Source organism: Corylus avellana, chromosome ca2, assembly GCF_901000735.1.
Source record: "Corylus avellana chromosome ca2, CavTom2PMs-1.0".
In the NCBI taxonomy this organism is placed as follows: domain Eukaryota; kingdom Viridiplantae; phylum Streptophyta; class Magnoliopsida; order Fagales; family Betulaceae; genus Corylus; species Corylus avellana.
In genome coordinates, this window is record NC_081542.1 from 42,693,914 (window position 1) to 42,707,458 (window position 13,545).

At 33.9% G+C, this 13,545-nt stretch overlaps 1 protein-coding gene across 1 annotated transcript; it reads right to left on the minus strand.

Moving 5' to 3' along the window:
• Positions 1-5,750: 5,750 nt before the first annotated feature.
• LOC132172557 (L-type lectin-domain containing receptor kinase VII.1-like) lies at positions 5,751-8,068 on the minus strand. The gene is made up of 2 exons (XM_059584074.1): positions 7,127-8,068; positions 5,751-7,063 (listed from the first exon to the last, which is right to left on the minus strand). Exons 1-2 carry the CDS (start codon positions 8,066-8,068, stop codon positions 5,972-5,974), a joined length of 2,034 nt encoding a protein of 677 aa, XP_059440057.1. The 3' UTR covers positions 5,751-5,971.
• Positions 8,069-13,545: the final 5,477 nt, after the last annotated feature.

A 13,545-nucleotide genomic window follows, 5' to 3' on the forward strand; every position in this document is an offset into this window, starting at 1 on the left:
AAATTGACCTGACAATTCATATAATACTGTCACGTTAATCGTAATCAAATTTTTATTTAAAAGGTGCGATAAATATGTAATGCAAAGTATATAATACCCCATATATTACAAAACATGTTGATATATATGAAATGATATCATTTCAAGTGTGGAAAGCACATTATTGCAAGTGTGGAAAGCACATTATAAAGTCGGTCTCACTATCAATTTTTGGATATGACTAGATAGAAACAACTTTTAGGAAGAAAGAGTTGGTTCTAGCATTTACTTGCTTATTAATGAACCTTTAAATTCCAAGTTCAATAATATGCAGAGAGATTTGTGGCTTATCATCCCATTACTGAGATGCTTATGGTAATTAAAATCTATTAGTGATTTGGATTTGTAGTAATATTGGGTTTTTATTTGTAGAAGTCATTCATTTCTCTTCTTCTTTTATAGACTATACTGGGTTTGGTGGTTGAAGTTCCAATGTTGACTTTATTGTTAAAATCAAGGATGCAGATATTTACCTGATGGACATGAGCTCTTTGTATCTGTTCCTTGTATTTGGTTCAATTTAATCCGCTTTCATATATATGCCTCTACCCAAATGCCGCCTTTGCAGAAGCTGTTTTCTGTGATATCCTTGTTTTTGGCAGTCAGTGTCTGCCATTTTGATTTACTTTGTGTGAGGAAATAATATATGCATTTTGGCGCATCTTTAGGTGAAGATGGACAAGAAAGTGAGACTGTCCAAACTATTGGTGTAAACGAGAGCATACCTTTGAAAAACCCTGTGGAAAGGGACGCTCTTTCTTCGCCGAATCTAGTGGGAGTGGTTCAAGATTTGACCTTGCCTCCTCCTCCTCCTGCTGTTTTTCTGGGCTACACGCTTCCTCCAGGGCATCCATGTAATGTTTTTACGCTGCCTCCCCCACCAGCGGATAGAAAAAGAACCGGACCAAGGCGTAAGTTCTACATTTTCTTTTTAAAACTTTAGGCATACCTTATCTTTTTGTTTTTGGGTGAAAATTTTAGCAATCACTGCCCAACATTTCCACATAAATGTAGTTAGTTCTTCACACGTTCCAAGATGGCAAGGATGTATGTGCACAATGATGTACCTTATTATTACTGTGATGTTAATGATTTTGCTGAGTTTTTTGCTTGTTTATATTTCAGCTTGTCCAGTATGTTACCTTCCTGTGGAAGAAGCCATTGCCTTAATGCCAAAGGTCCCCTCTGATTCCCCACTTCTTAAAAACTTAACGTATATTTATGAGGAAAATTTAGCTAGAGATGGAGAATTTGGAGGTTCGGACTTTGGTGGATACCCCACTTTGAAGCAGAGGAGTGATTCTTATGATATAAGAGGGTCAATGAGTGTGCACTGCGGGTATGCTATTTTTTCCTTTTGTCCTCCTTTTCTTTTATGGGGTCAAGTTTTCCTCAAATACATCTCTATCTTTCTCTTTCTCCCCTTTTTATTTTAATGCTTTTAATGCCAAAACCGGTTTTTTAAGACATAATTTGTGAACCGGTATTTTAAGAGTGAACCGGTTCTTACTTAAAAAACCAGTCATTAAATTAGCGTAATTAATGACATTTAATTATATTTTAAGAGTTTAGCCGTACTACCCATATATTTACTTATCAAAAAAAATTATATTTTAAGAGTTTTTTATATATAAATTATTTAATAAATTAAATATTATCAATGTCCAAATCAAATAAGGAAACAAATACTACAAATCAAATCATATCATATATCATATATAATAGCCGAAGCCTTCTTTTGAAGTGCCATCAAATCGCGACATGTGGCGTGAACTAATTTTTTTTTTAAGACTAAACTGATTTTTTAACTCATTATTTTAAATAGTGAACAGTTAAAAATTGAACGGTTCATATTTTTGTTCTCTCTATCTCTCTTTTTTTTCCTCTCTCTCAACGTCTCTCTCTCTCTTTTTCTTTTTTTCTCCAAGTCATTCACTCTCATTCCACATCTCTCTCTTGAACCGGTTTATATCTCTCTCTCTCTCTCCTTTTTTTTCCTCTCTCTCTTTTTTCTCTCCAAGTCTTTCACTCTCATTCAACATCTCTCTTAATTTCAAAAAAAAAATCTCTATCCCTCCACTCTCCAACATTAATATCTCTCCTCTTGTTTCTCTCCATCTCTATCTTTCTCTTTCTTCACTCTCCAACATTAACAAAAACATAATCCATTGGCCTAAAAATTTAACTTGGAGGTAATTATTCTTCTTAACCTTTTTTTATTTTTTTTATTTTTTATTTTTCAGACCAACAATGTTTTAACATATTCTAATTTATATAAATTAAACTAAAATTAAAGGTCTTATGTTTTAATTCATTTGAGTGTTTATGGATTTTTTTTTTTTGGTGTAATTTACTCGGATTTTCAAGCATATTTTTAAGTTTTTTTTTTTTTTTCTCTACTTTTGAAAGCAATATTATTTTGCTTCTTTTTTTTTTTTTAATATTCGGAATTATATAGGTTTTATTTGTATTGAAATAAGATAGATGATTTATTTGATTGCATTAAATTTTGATTGAAAGATCAATTTTTTTAAAGACTAAACCGATTTTTTAACTCATTATTTTAAAAAGTGAACAGATAAAAATTGAACGGTTCATATTTTTGATTTCTCTCTATCTCTATTTTTTTTTGTCTCTCTCTCTCTCTCTCTCTCTCTCGTTTTCTCTCCAAGTCATTCAATCTCATTCCACATCTCTCTCTCTTAAACCGGTTCATATCTCTCTCTCTCCTTTTTTTCCTCTCTCTCCACATCTATCTCTCTTTTTTCTCTCCAAGTCTTTCACTCTCATTCAACATCTCTCTCTCTCTCTCTCTTAATTTCAAAAAAAATCTCTCCCTCCACTCTCCAACATTAATATCTCTCATCTTTTTTTCTCTCCATCTCTATCTTTCTCTTTCTCCACTCTCCAACATTAACAAAAACATAATCTATTGGCCTAAAAATTCAACTTGAATGTAATTATTCTTCTTAACCTTTTTTCTTTTTCTAGACCAACAATGTTTTTACATATTCTAATTTATATAGATTAAACTAAAATTAAAGGTCTTATGTTTTAATTCATTTGAATGTTTATGGATTTTTTTTTTTTTTTTTGTGTAATTTAGTCCGATTTTCAAGCATATTTTTAATTTTTTTTTTTCCTCTACTTTTGAAAGCAATATTGTTTTGCTTATTTTTTCTTAATATTCGGAATTATATAGGTTTTATTTTCAATGAAATAAGATAGATGATTTATTTGATTGCATTAAATCTTGATTGAAAGATTTTGTTTTATTTTGTATTCATAATTTTTTTTTCTCAAATGTTCATAATTATGTGAATTTTATTTGTATTTAAATATAACATTTAGCATGTCTTTTTATTGAAAGAGTGATGATTGATTTTTTAACATGACTATTTTAGCATGTAATTAATAAAAAAAAAATGAAGATGCGTTTAAGTTTTAAAATCAAATATAATAAAGAACCCTGCCCATAGCGCAAGTTATATGCTAGGGTATCTATATATAAATAGATACATAAATACCTCTTCTTCATTTTTGAAGAGGTAACCAAAAAGAATTTTCCTTCTAAAATGCTTCTTCTTCATTTTTGTAAAACGCTTATCATATTAGTTTTGGATTTATTTTTGTGTATCTATGTATAAATTTTACACGACTGTAAATTAATTATTATGTTTGTTTCTCTAGAAAGTTTCATTGTATTGAAATATAATATGTATCACACCAATAAGATTTTATGTTTTAATTCATTTAAATATTTTATTAGATTTTTTTTTTTGTGATTTACTTGAATTTTCTAGCATTTTTTGGAAGTGTTGAAAGAAATTTATTTGATTGCATTAAATATTGTGTGAAATGTGTGTTTTATTTTGTATTAAAAAAGAAGAGAGAATATTTTGTTTATTTTACTCTGTATTTTTTCTGAAATTATTAGAACTTTATGGGTTTTATTTGTATTACAATATAATAAGTATCCTATCAACAATATCAGAGTTTCTTACTAATTTTCTATTAATATTTTGATCATTAAATTTCAAGTGTCATTCTTGAAATTTGTTTTTTCTTTTATACTTTTAATTAAGTAGATGTTTGGTACATTTAAAAAAAATAATAAAAAAAAAATTTGATTGCATTAAATGTTCAGTAATTTACTGGTGTATAACCTTCAGTATGTATTTTCACACACCCATTTTAACTTATAATGAAAACTAAGATGAGATGCGTTTAAGTTTTGAAATTAAATTATAATGAAGAATCTCGCGCATAGCGCGGGTTATGTGCTAGTTATTCTAATTCTCTAGTTTGGTAGCAACACATATTTCATAATTGAAATTAAACTAAGATTACTAAAAAACCCATTTAATTTCTAAGTTTTTTCAAATCTCAATTTTTTTTTTTTTTTAAGAAAAAAAAAAAAAAAAAAAGGTTAAACGTGTGGTGGCCGACAACCCCAATTGGTGGCCGGCCACCCCCAAGGCCAAGGCCAAGGCCACTCCCGGTGAGATTCCGGGGTGGCGTGGGCCATCGGAGGTGGCCTTGGCCACCCCCAATGTGAATCGGGGTGGCTAGGCCACCATGGATTCTCACAGAGGGCCACCCCCGATGGCCATGGGGTGGCCGCACCACCCCTAAAGGGCTTCGCTGGTCCACTGCGAGGCCCTCCGAGGGTGGTAGCGCCACCCTAGGGCGTTTTGTAGGTGGCTGGCCATTCATTGGGGTTTATTCCATGGAAATAGTCATTTTATTTCAGAGTCTATTTCGCAAACCAAAGGGGCCCTAAATCTTCCCTAGACCAAGACCCAAATCCCCAAATGGACTATCTAATAAGAAAATTTGCAGAGCCTAAAGGCCTTCAACCTCATAGGAACCATGATCACAGAATCATCACAATCAGACCCCATAGTTATCCCTTTTTCCAGAAGGAAGAGATAGAGAAGTTGGTAAGGAAAACGTTGCAGACTGGAATCATAAAACCCTGTCAGAGCCCCTTTTTCTTCTTCACTGCTGTTAGTGAGGAAAGTATTTGGAGGTTTTTTCTTGACTATTAGGCCTTAAACAATGAGACAGTTGAAGATATACATGGAGGACCAAACCAGCGGTCCAGCACCAAGGTAAGTATATCAAGCATGTGCCAAACATGTTACATATGACTCAATTATAGGGAACAAACATCTTATTTCTCTAACATTGGATTTGTTCCTACTCTCAGTTCTATTCTTCAAATTCTTCAAATGGACCACAAACAATTCAAGTCCTTCAACCACTAATGTTAAGAGGAGGGAATTGATCTAATTCTAACTAATAAAATAACCTTTAATTAAATGCAAGTGAATGAAAATAACCACAAAAAGAACCTGCATTTCAAGAAATGTCATTGGTATTCAAGCATGCAACTGGTGCTCAAAACCAGAGTCAATTGCAGCATGCCAAAATGAATAGTGTAGGATCACTTTATTCTTCTTTCTTTTTGCAGGGAAAGAAAACAAACCTAATTCATCTAAATATGCCTATTAATAGCTCCGATATTAATTGTTACAAAGAGAATATGCTAATATGCTTTGGTTCGCTTAGATATATTAACAACTATTTTTCTTTATAAGACATAAAAATCACACATGCACTCACATTTTAGCGTCTATATCATTTCTTACCTGTAAATTCAAGAGTACAGTTAACACTACAAAGTATAAATGGATACACTCCTCTATATAATCGAATGGAAAGGTTTTGAGTTTTGGTATAAGCTAATCAAAACTATTCCCTCAATATTTTGTTCAAATGGACACCATGTTCATGTCTAGATCCATGCCGTCTTCTTGGTCAGAGTCATAAAGCAAGGCGTAACTTACCAAATGAATATTTGCCAACGTTTGGAAGCCAATCCCCAAGCGTTTTGAGGAAATCTTCCGTTGCTTCTGAGATGACAGATTCATCTGCCCTCCGCCATAGAATTGGACCAAGAGAAAGTCATGGATGAAGACTTGAACTGCCAAATATCTTCAAATGTTGGGTGTGATGAAGACCCAAAATTTTGTGGAATCTCAGACCACCTACCCATGGATTTCATTCTTTGGAGCAAGTATGCATCCATATCCTCACTTTCAACCTCAACCTCCACCTCTTTGTTCCCCTCCAACACTCTCACTACTTGTCTCATTGTTGGGCGGGAACTTGGGTCAGGGTAAGCACACAACAAGCCCAAGTGAAGCACCCTGTCTATTTCTTCCTCATCAAACTCGCCTCTTCCCTTCAATCTCTCATCAATGGCATTCATTAATTGCCCTTGTACCATCAATAGCCATGCCCAATCTGCCAAAGGTGGCTTCCCTACCTCTATAGGCCTCCTTCCACACATGACTTCTAAAATCAAGACACCAAATCCGAACACATCAGTTTCAGCCGATGCCCGCCCACTACTAACCACTTCTGGTGCCAAATATCCGACGGTCCCGACCACCCTAGTTGTGTTAGGCACTTGACCATGGTCGTGCATTCGGGCTAATCCGAAATCCCCTAGCCTTCCGTTCATGTCCTTGTCAAGTAACACATTGCTGGCTTTAATGTCCCTATGTAGGACTTTTGCTTCCCACCCCTCATGTAAGTACAAGACTGCTGAAGCCACATCTTTCAAAATCCTTATTCTGTCTTCACAGCTCAACATCTTCCTGTCATCACATTCAAACACCCACTTGTCCAAACTCCCATTTTCCATATAGTCATAAACCAAAAAGAAGTTCCCCATGTCTCTCTTGCACCACCCTCTCAACCCCACCAAACTTCTATGCTTCAATCTCCCAAGGCTTGAAATTTCAGCCAAAAATTCTCTCATCCCATCATTTTCATGTGAAATGCATTTCACTGCAATCTCTGCCCCTCCTGCTAAAACACCTTTATAAACCGTCCCATTCCCTCCACTTCCAATCGCATTTTCTTCTGAGAATTCTCTTGTGGCCGCATCAATTTCTTGATAAGACATTCTGTGTGGCCAATACTCCAATTCCCATTCTTCCATTTCCTCTCTCTCCCTAGCTCTCCTTCGCTTCCTCTTGATCGAAAACAGAGCAGACAGAGCACAAAGACCAACAACGAAGAAACCTCCCACTGTGAATCCTGCAATAAACCCTTTCGATCGAAATATTGAACCCTTTGGAAGAATAAACGATGGCAGACCGGTGGTAACCAAATTTTCGCTTAACAAAAAGTTTGAATTACTAAAGCTCCAAGCCAAAATCTTGTGACTTTGCATGAACTTTCCGGTAGCACTAGTAAAGCCAACATACATTTTATCCTCAAAAACCTCAGAAAGATTAAGAGAAACATTCAACAAAGGCTTCCGAGGCCTTTTCATGCCTGCCGGAGCCATAGTAACATTAATCAAAGAATCTGAATAGTCAATCCAAACTTGGTAATTTTCACCACTATTAAGCTTCAATTCCTTGAATGACTTCTCATCATCAGCCTTGCTGCTGTTGTCGCTTCTTTGGTCGTCGGGCCAGTACCCGGCATCGTGTGAGGCATTTGATGTGAGGGAGTTCACGTCGATTCCAACATGGTTGGCGCTTATGTCATCGAATTCTTCGTTCCTAAACACATCAAACTCGACACCAAAGACATGGTCATTGGCATTCCCGTTGCTGGTGAAGTTGAAAAGGCCTTGATATTGAGCTGACGTCGCGCCTTCGATTTCAGTAACGGGCACAAAAATGAAAACTATGCCATTCCCAGGAGGAATATTCTTGTAAGGAATCATCGAGAAGATGAAAGAAGTTGAGAAAGGATACACGTAAGAAGAATTTGGATTTCTTGCCTGGATCTTTTCTGGGTAAAGAGCATGACCGATTGAGTAATTTGTGTTGTTAGTGAGCGTTAGAACACGAGATTCAACGGTGGCCAGGCCATAGAGTAACATATTGGAGGAGTTGAAGCCATTGAAAACGAAATCAACAGCCGATATGGATTGGAAGAAGAGGAAAACGGGCAGCAAAAAGCACAGCAGGAGAGGCTGTTGGTGTTTAGTCTTCTTCATGGGGAATAGCTAAGAAAAATGAAACAGAGAATGAATGGAAGAGAGATGAGCTGCTGATGAGGAGTTATTGCACTTTCTTAGTCAACTTTTATTAGATATTAATTGGGTTTGATTTTTTTTCGTCACAAGGCAGGTAGCCGGGCGGGGTGGCTATCTTTCAACATTTTCATAGAAGATTTATCAAATGGAAGAAGACTTTGAACTGGTTGCTTGACTCTATAAATATATTCAAGCATTTCCTGATTGTTTTTAGCCAATCTGCATTCTCCATGATAAAAATAAAATAAAATAAAAAATTTAAAAAAAAATTTAAAAAAATTAAAAATAAAAAATAAAAAAAATAAAAAATAAAAAAAATAAAAACTTTTGCAGAGAAATGGTCTTCAAAAGAGCAGTAAAAAAGATGAGGGCAAAATTTTGAAAGAGATGGCAACCACATGCAATCTTAAACCGCCATCACTCGTTCATACTTCATGGTTGAATACTTCATGCAATCACGTGGTGGGTAAATATAAGGTTCTGTTCAAAAAAAAAAAAAATGGAGCAATGTCATCATTTCTATGATCCAACGGTCAAATTTTACAGAGCTATGAACAGGGACGCAGCCAGAAAATTTTATGAAAGGGGGCCAGACAAATTTTTTTTTTTTTTTTTCGGTTCTTTAGAATTTTTTTATTAAAAAAAAATTTTTTGGTTGTTTTATGAACCATTACTATAAGGACCAAAAATTAAAAAACAAAAAAACAAAAAAACAAAAAAACAAAAAACAAATAAAACTTAATGGGCATGGGCCAAAAAAATTAAGAATAGGGCCAAAAGTTTTGATTGGATATGGCAAAAAAATTTAAAAATAGGGCAAATTTTTTTTTTTTTGGAAGAGGCCGAATAACTAAAATTAAAACTTTACTTTATTTTTTATTATTATTTTTTTTTTACTTATATTTTTTTTGTCCTTATTTTGGGGGGGACCATGGCCTACCCCGGTCCCCCCCTCCCTCTGTCTCTAATTATAACATTGCCGCTTTGATCACGTAGACGACTTTGAATGTTATAAAAAGTTTTGTCTGCTCTCAGCGAACCTTTAACATTCTTGTATGAATTTTATTTAAGTATAAGTTAGGGACGGAGCCTGAAAATTTTATGGAAGGGGGCTAGCCAAATTTTTTTTTTCGGTTTTTTAGAATTTTTTTATTAAAAAAAATTATTTTTGTTGTTTTTTATGAACTAAAGACTACCGTAAGGGCCAAAAATAAAAAAACTTAATGGGAATAGGCCAAAAAAATTAAGAATATGGTCAAAAGTTTTTATTAGATATGGCCAAAAAATTTAAAAATAAAATAATAAAATTAAATTAAAATAAAAAAATAAAAATAAAAAACTTTGGCAGAGAAATGGTCTTCAAAAGTGCAGTAAAAAAGACGAGGGCAAAATTTTGAAAGAGATGGCAACCACATGCAATCTTAAACCGCCATCATTCGTTCATACTTCATGGTTGAATACTTCATGCAATCACTTGGCGGGTAAATATAAGGCTCTGCTCAAAAAAAAAATGGAGCAATGTCATCATTTCTATGATCCAACGGTCAAATTTTACACTATGAATACAAATAAATAGTAAAAAAAAAAAGTAAAAAATGAGTTGATTTAATTTATATGGGTCGTTGAAAGCGATTACTGAAACAAAAGTCAAGAGACACGGAAGGGGCAAGAACGCTTTCCAAGTCCCCACCACCACAAACGAACGGCTGAGAAAACATCCAAACAAATGCCGGCGAAAGAAATGCACCTGAAAGACTTGAAGCTTGCGTGCTAAGGAAGACACCTTGCGTGTATGCAGGGACGGAGCCAAAAAATTTTGGAAGGGGGTCAGCTAAATTTTTTTTTCGGTTCTTTAAAATTTTTTTATGAAAAAAAATTATTTTAGTTGTTTTTTATGAAGTAAAAACTACTGTAAGGGTCAAAAAAAAGTGAACATTTAAAAGTAAGGGCCAAAAATAAAAACATTTAATAGATATGGGCCAACAAAATTAAAAATAGGGCCAATTTTTTTTTTTTTTGGAGGGGGCTAAATAACTAAAATTAAAACTTTACTTTTACTTTTTTAATTTTTTAATTTTTTTTTATAATTTTTTTTTCCTTATTTTGGGGGGGACCATGGCCCACCCTGGTCCCCCCTCCCTCCGTCTCTGCGTGTATGGGAAGACGAAGGGGACAGGTGTGACAATTCAGGAGTCCAACTTGGCAGTCGGAGAGTCGTTGAAAAATGCTTAGAAGCATCACATGTATTGAATGAAATTCCCTTCAAGGAGCATCCTAAAAACTAGAAGGAGGATGGTGGCATGGATGTCTTTTATGATATCAGGTTAAATTATCAATTTATAAATTAGGAGATTATTGCTTCAAAAAAGTTAAGATTTGTAATAAAAAAACCCACCTAGCTGGAGAGATTTGCTGCAAAAAGCTTGTCAGAAATACAAAGATAGCACACAAAAAAGAGATCTGGGTGTCTTCTTGTTCTTTTGTTATTGCTTTTATTCTTTTGTTGTTTTGTGTAGGCTTTAGATTTAGGGGGTGTTTTGGATTGTATTTGGGGGTTTAAAAGTGCGTTTAATACTTAAAAAATTTGTTTAAGAAAAAAAAAAAAAGTGCACTTCGCTTGGATAAAAAAAAATTAAAAAAAACACTTTGGCAGTGCAGATAACCCTGTCCGCTTCTGCTTTCTACTAAAAACAGGATCGAACTCAGGCATTCTGGTTCTGATTTGGGAACCGTGAATCGGAACTGGTCCCGACATCGCCAGTCTGCTTTTACCTACCGATAACCGTTTTTTTTTTTTTTTTTTTTTTTTTCTTTTGAAACCTCATGAAAAAAAGAAAGAAGGAAAATAGAAATGATGAGAAGACACAAATAACCCTCTTAATTTAACTATGACAAAGAAAGAATAAGGCATAACCGTAAATTTACACCATCATACAAAAAGTAAGTGAGGTGAAATACCCAAAAACCCGATCAAACTAATTCAAATTCATTATTTTCTTACCAGCCTTTGCGTATTAAAAAACAAAATAACCTCAAATCAAATTCATTATTTCCTTACTAATTAAATTGGGCGAGCTTAATACCAAAGGGCAAAATAATAATTTGGCGCTATCAAAGAAAAATCACTGTTATAGAGGCATTGGCTCTTTTGTATATTAATTTTATATATATATAAAATATTAAAAAATTAAAAATTATTATTATATGTAAATGTACCCGGTTCCGGTTTCCCGGTTTTTACCGGGTGCCCAAAACAGGAACCGGGATCCCCGGTTTTTGGTTTTTTTACAACCGGAACCGGAATCGGCTCCCTGGTTTCCCGGTTCCGGTTCCGGTTCCCCAATAATTTTTTATACCCCTACTTTAAAGGGTTCCAAAGGCCTAAAAATGACTAAAACGCACTTTTGACTGAAGCTTTTGTCAAAAAAACGTTTTTTAACTTAAAAGCTCTATTTCTCAAATGCAATCCCAAACAGGCTCTTAGTCTTCGTACTCTTGTGTTGTATTATTATTGGGTGGAGACTTTATTTTAGCTCAGTTTCAATCTCCTTCAATGCTTGTTTCGCTGCAGTGCTTTGTTGTTGCGGTTAAGAAAGACTTACAAAGCGCAGTTATAGTTGTTAGATTTTCTAATGATAAATTATCATGCTGCCACCAAACTTCTCATGATGTGCTAACATCTCAAGACTGAAATATTGTCTTTTCGGTTTTATTTTGTTGTGCACATTGTCTAGTTAGATGGGCCGCTTCTAACCTCATGTTTGGAAGCATTTTCGAATGGTTTTCTATTCTCTCTTCTTTTCGGATTAAGAATGAAAATGACCCCTCTTAAAATGTTAGCCAAGCCAACACCCATAGCACAATGTATTACATCTAGACATGTCAAGATGAAAGAGATTTCCTCGCGAGATTTCAACCAAACTCAGAAGTACACCAAACTTGCTCGTCAGACCAGACTTCTCAAACAAATATTATTCTCAACAACAAAATCCCAAACATAAGACTTCAGAAACATTATTAACAAGGAGTATGACATCATTAATTTACTTCTAGTAATTTGTATAAGGGTGCTTTAAAACAAAAAAATTATCCCTGTACTCAAAAAGGAAGATAATGCCAAAGTCCAAAAGTACCACAGTGAAAAGGAAAATTTGCCAGAAATGCAGAAGATATAAGCAATTGACTTCCTACATTTGCTTTTACTACAAATCACTTGTAAATTAACATGTTAGTCCATCTAACACTTTCCACGTCAACCATTTAACATGTAGGGGTGTAAATCTCATTATATAGGTGGATAAATACTCTTATTTCGCATCTGCACTTTGTGGAATCCGTCCATAACCGCACACGTGCAGACATTGTTTTTGAACTCACCGCTCATGACATCTGCTTAATTTGTATTTTGGACTCTTTCGGGCTTCTTTTAGGCTTTTTTTTTTGTTTTTGTTTTTGTTTTTTTTCTTTTCTTTTTATGATGAACTTAATTTGTATGGCCTTTTTTATTAAAGCCTTTTATTGTTAGTGACTCACCTTTAGAGAAGACTTCCACATCACCTTTAGACAGTAAAGACTCCATCTCTGCATCACAGTTATGATCAAGCACGAGACTCTCTGATCTCATACAAGTCTACTTAATTGTACACATGCATCTCCCTCATGCATATCATATCAGATAAACTAGTAGAAGAGATTTCAAGATTTGAAGAAGGATAAGAAGACTAATTTGTTATTTATCTTTATCTTTTGTTAGTTCAGATAAACCTTACACATTTTAAATGTATTGTGGATCAATATCAACTCTTTGTAACTCAACTATAAATATTATACGAATACTCTGGTTTTGATTAAGTTAATCAAAACCATTCCCTCTTAAATACTTGTAAATTGTAATATGAAAATACAAATTGAATTGTAAACATTGAGCAATACAAATATTTATAAATTGAATTATAATATATAAAAAAATGCATATATGTATAAACTTAATACAAACTATTTTTTATAAAACAAAACTAATTATAAATTTATATACTCATACTCCGCTATCTGCCTGCATAGGTATGAATAGCGAATATGGACCATATGGTATTCGAGCTAGAATTAGGAGCTGAAAATCCGTATAAATTATGAGCTGAAAATCCACCTACAACCCATGTAGACGAGTAGATAGTGAATACGGAGCGGTTTTTAACTGCCCAACAAAACATGCCTATTGACATGGCAATCGACATCATACTAATTATGCTGGCAATTAAAATATGGAACCATATGTATAAAAGTCCACATAACATTCATTCATTTTCATAAAATATAAATTGCTATTTAAAATTTTTCCCTAATTTTATTATTATTATTTTACTTTCACCTTCACTGCTTAAATTTGTCATAAATTAGAAATATATCCTTTTGGGGTTTTTCAGTCAATTTTGCGTTTT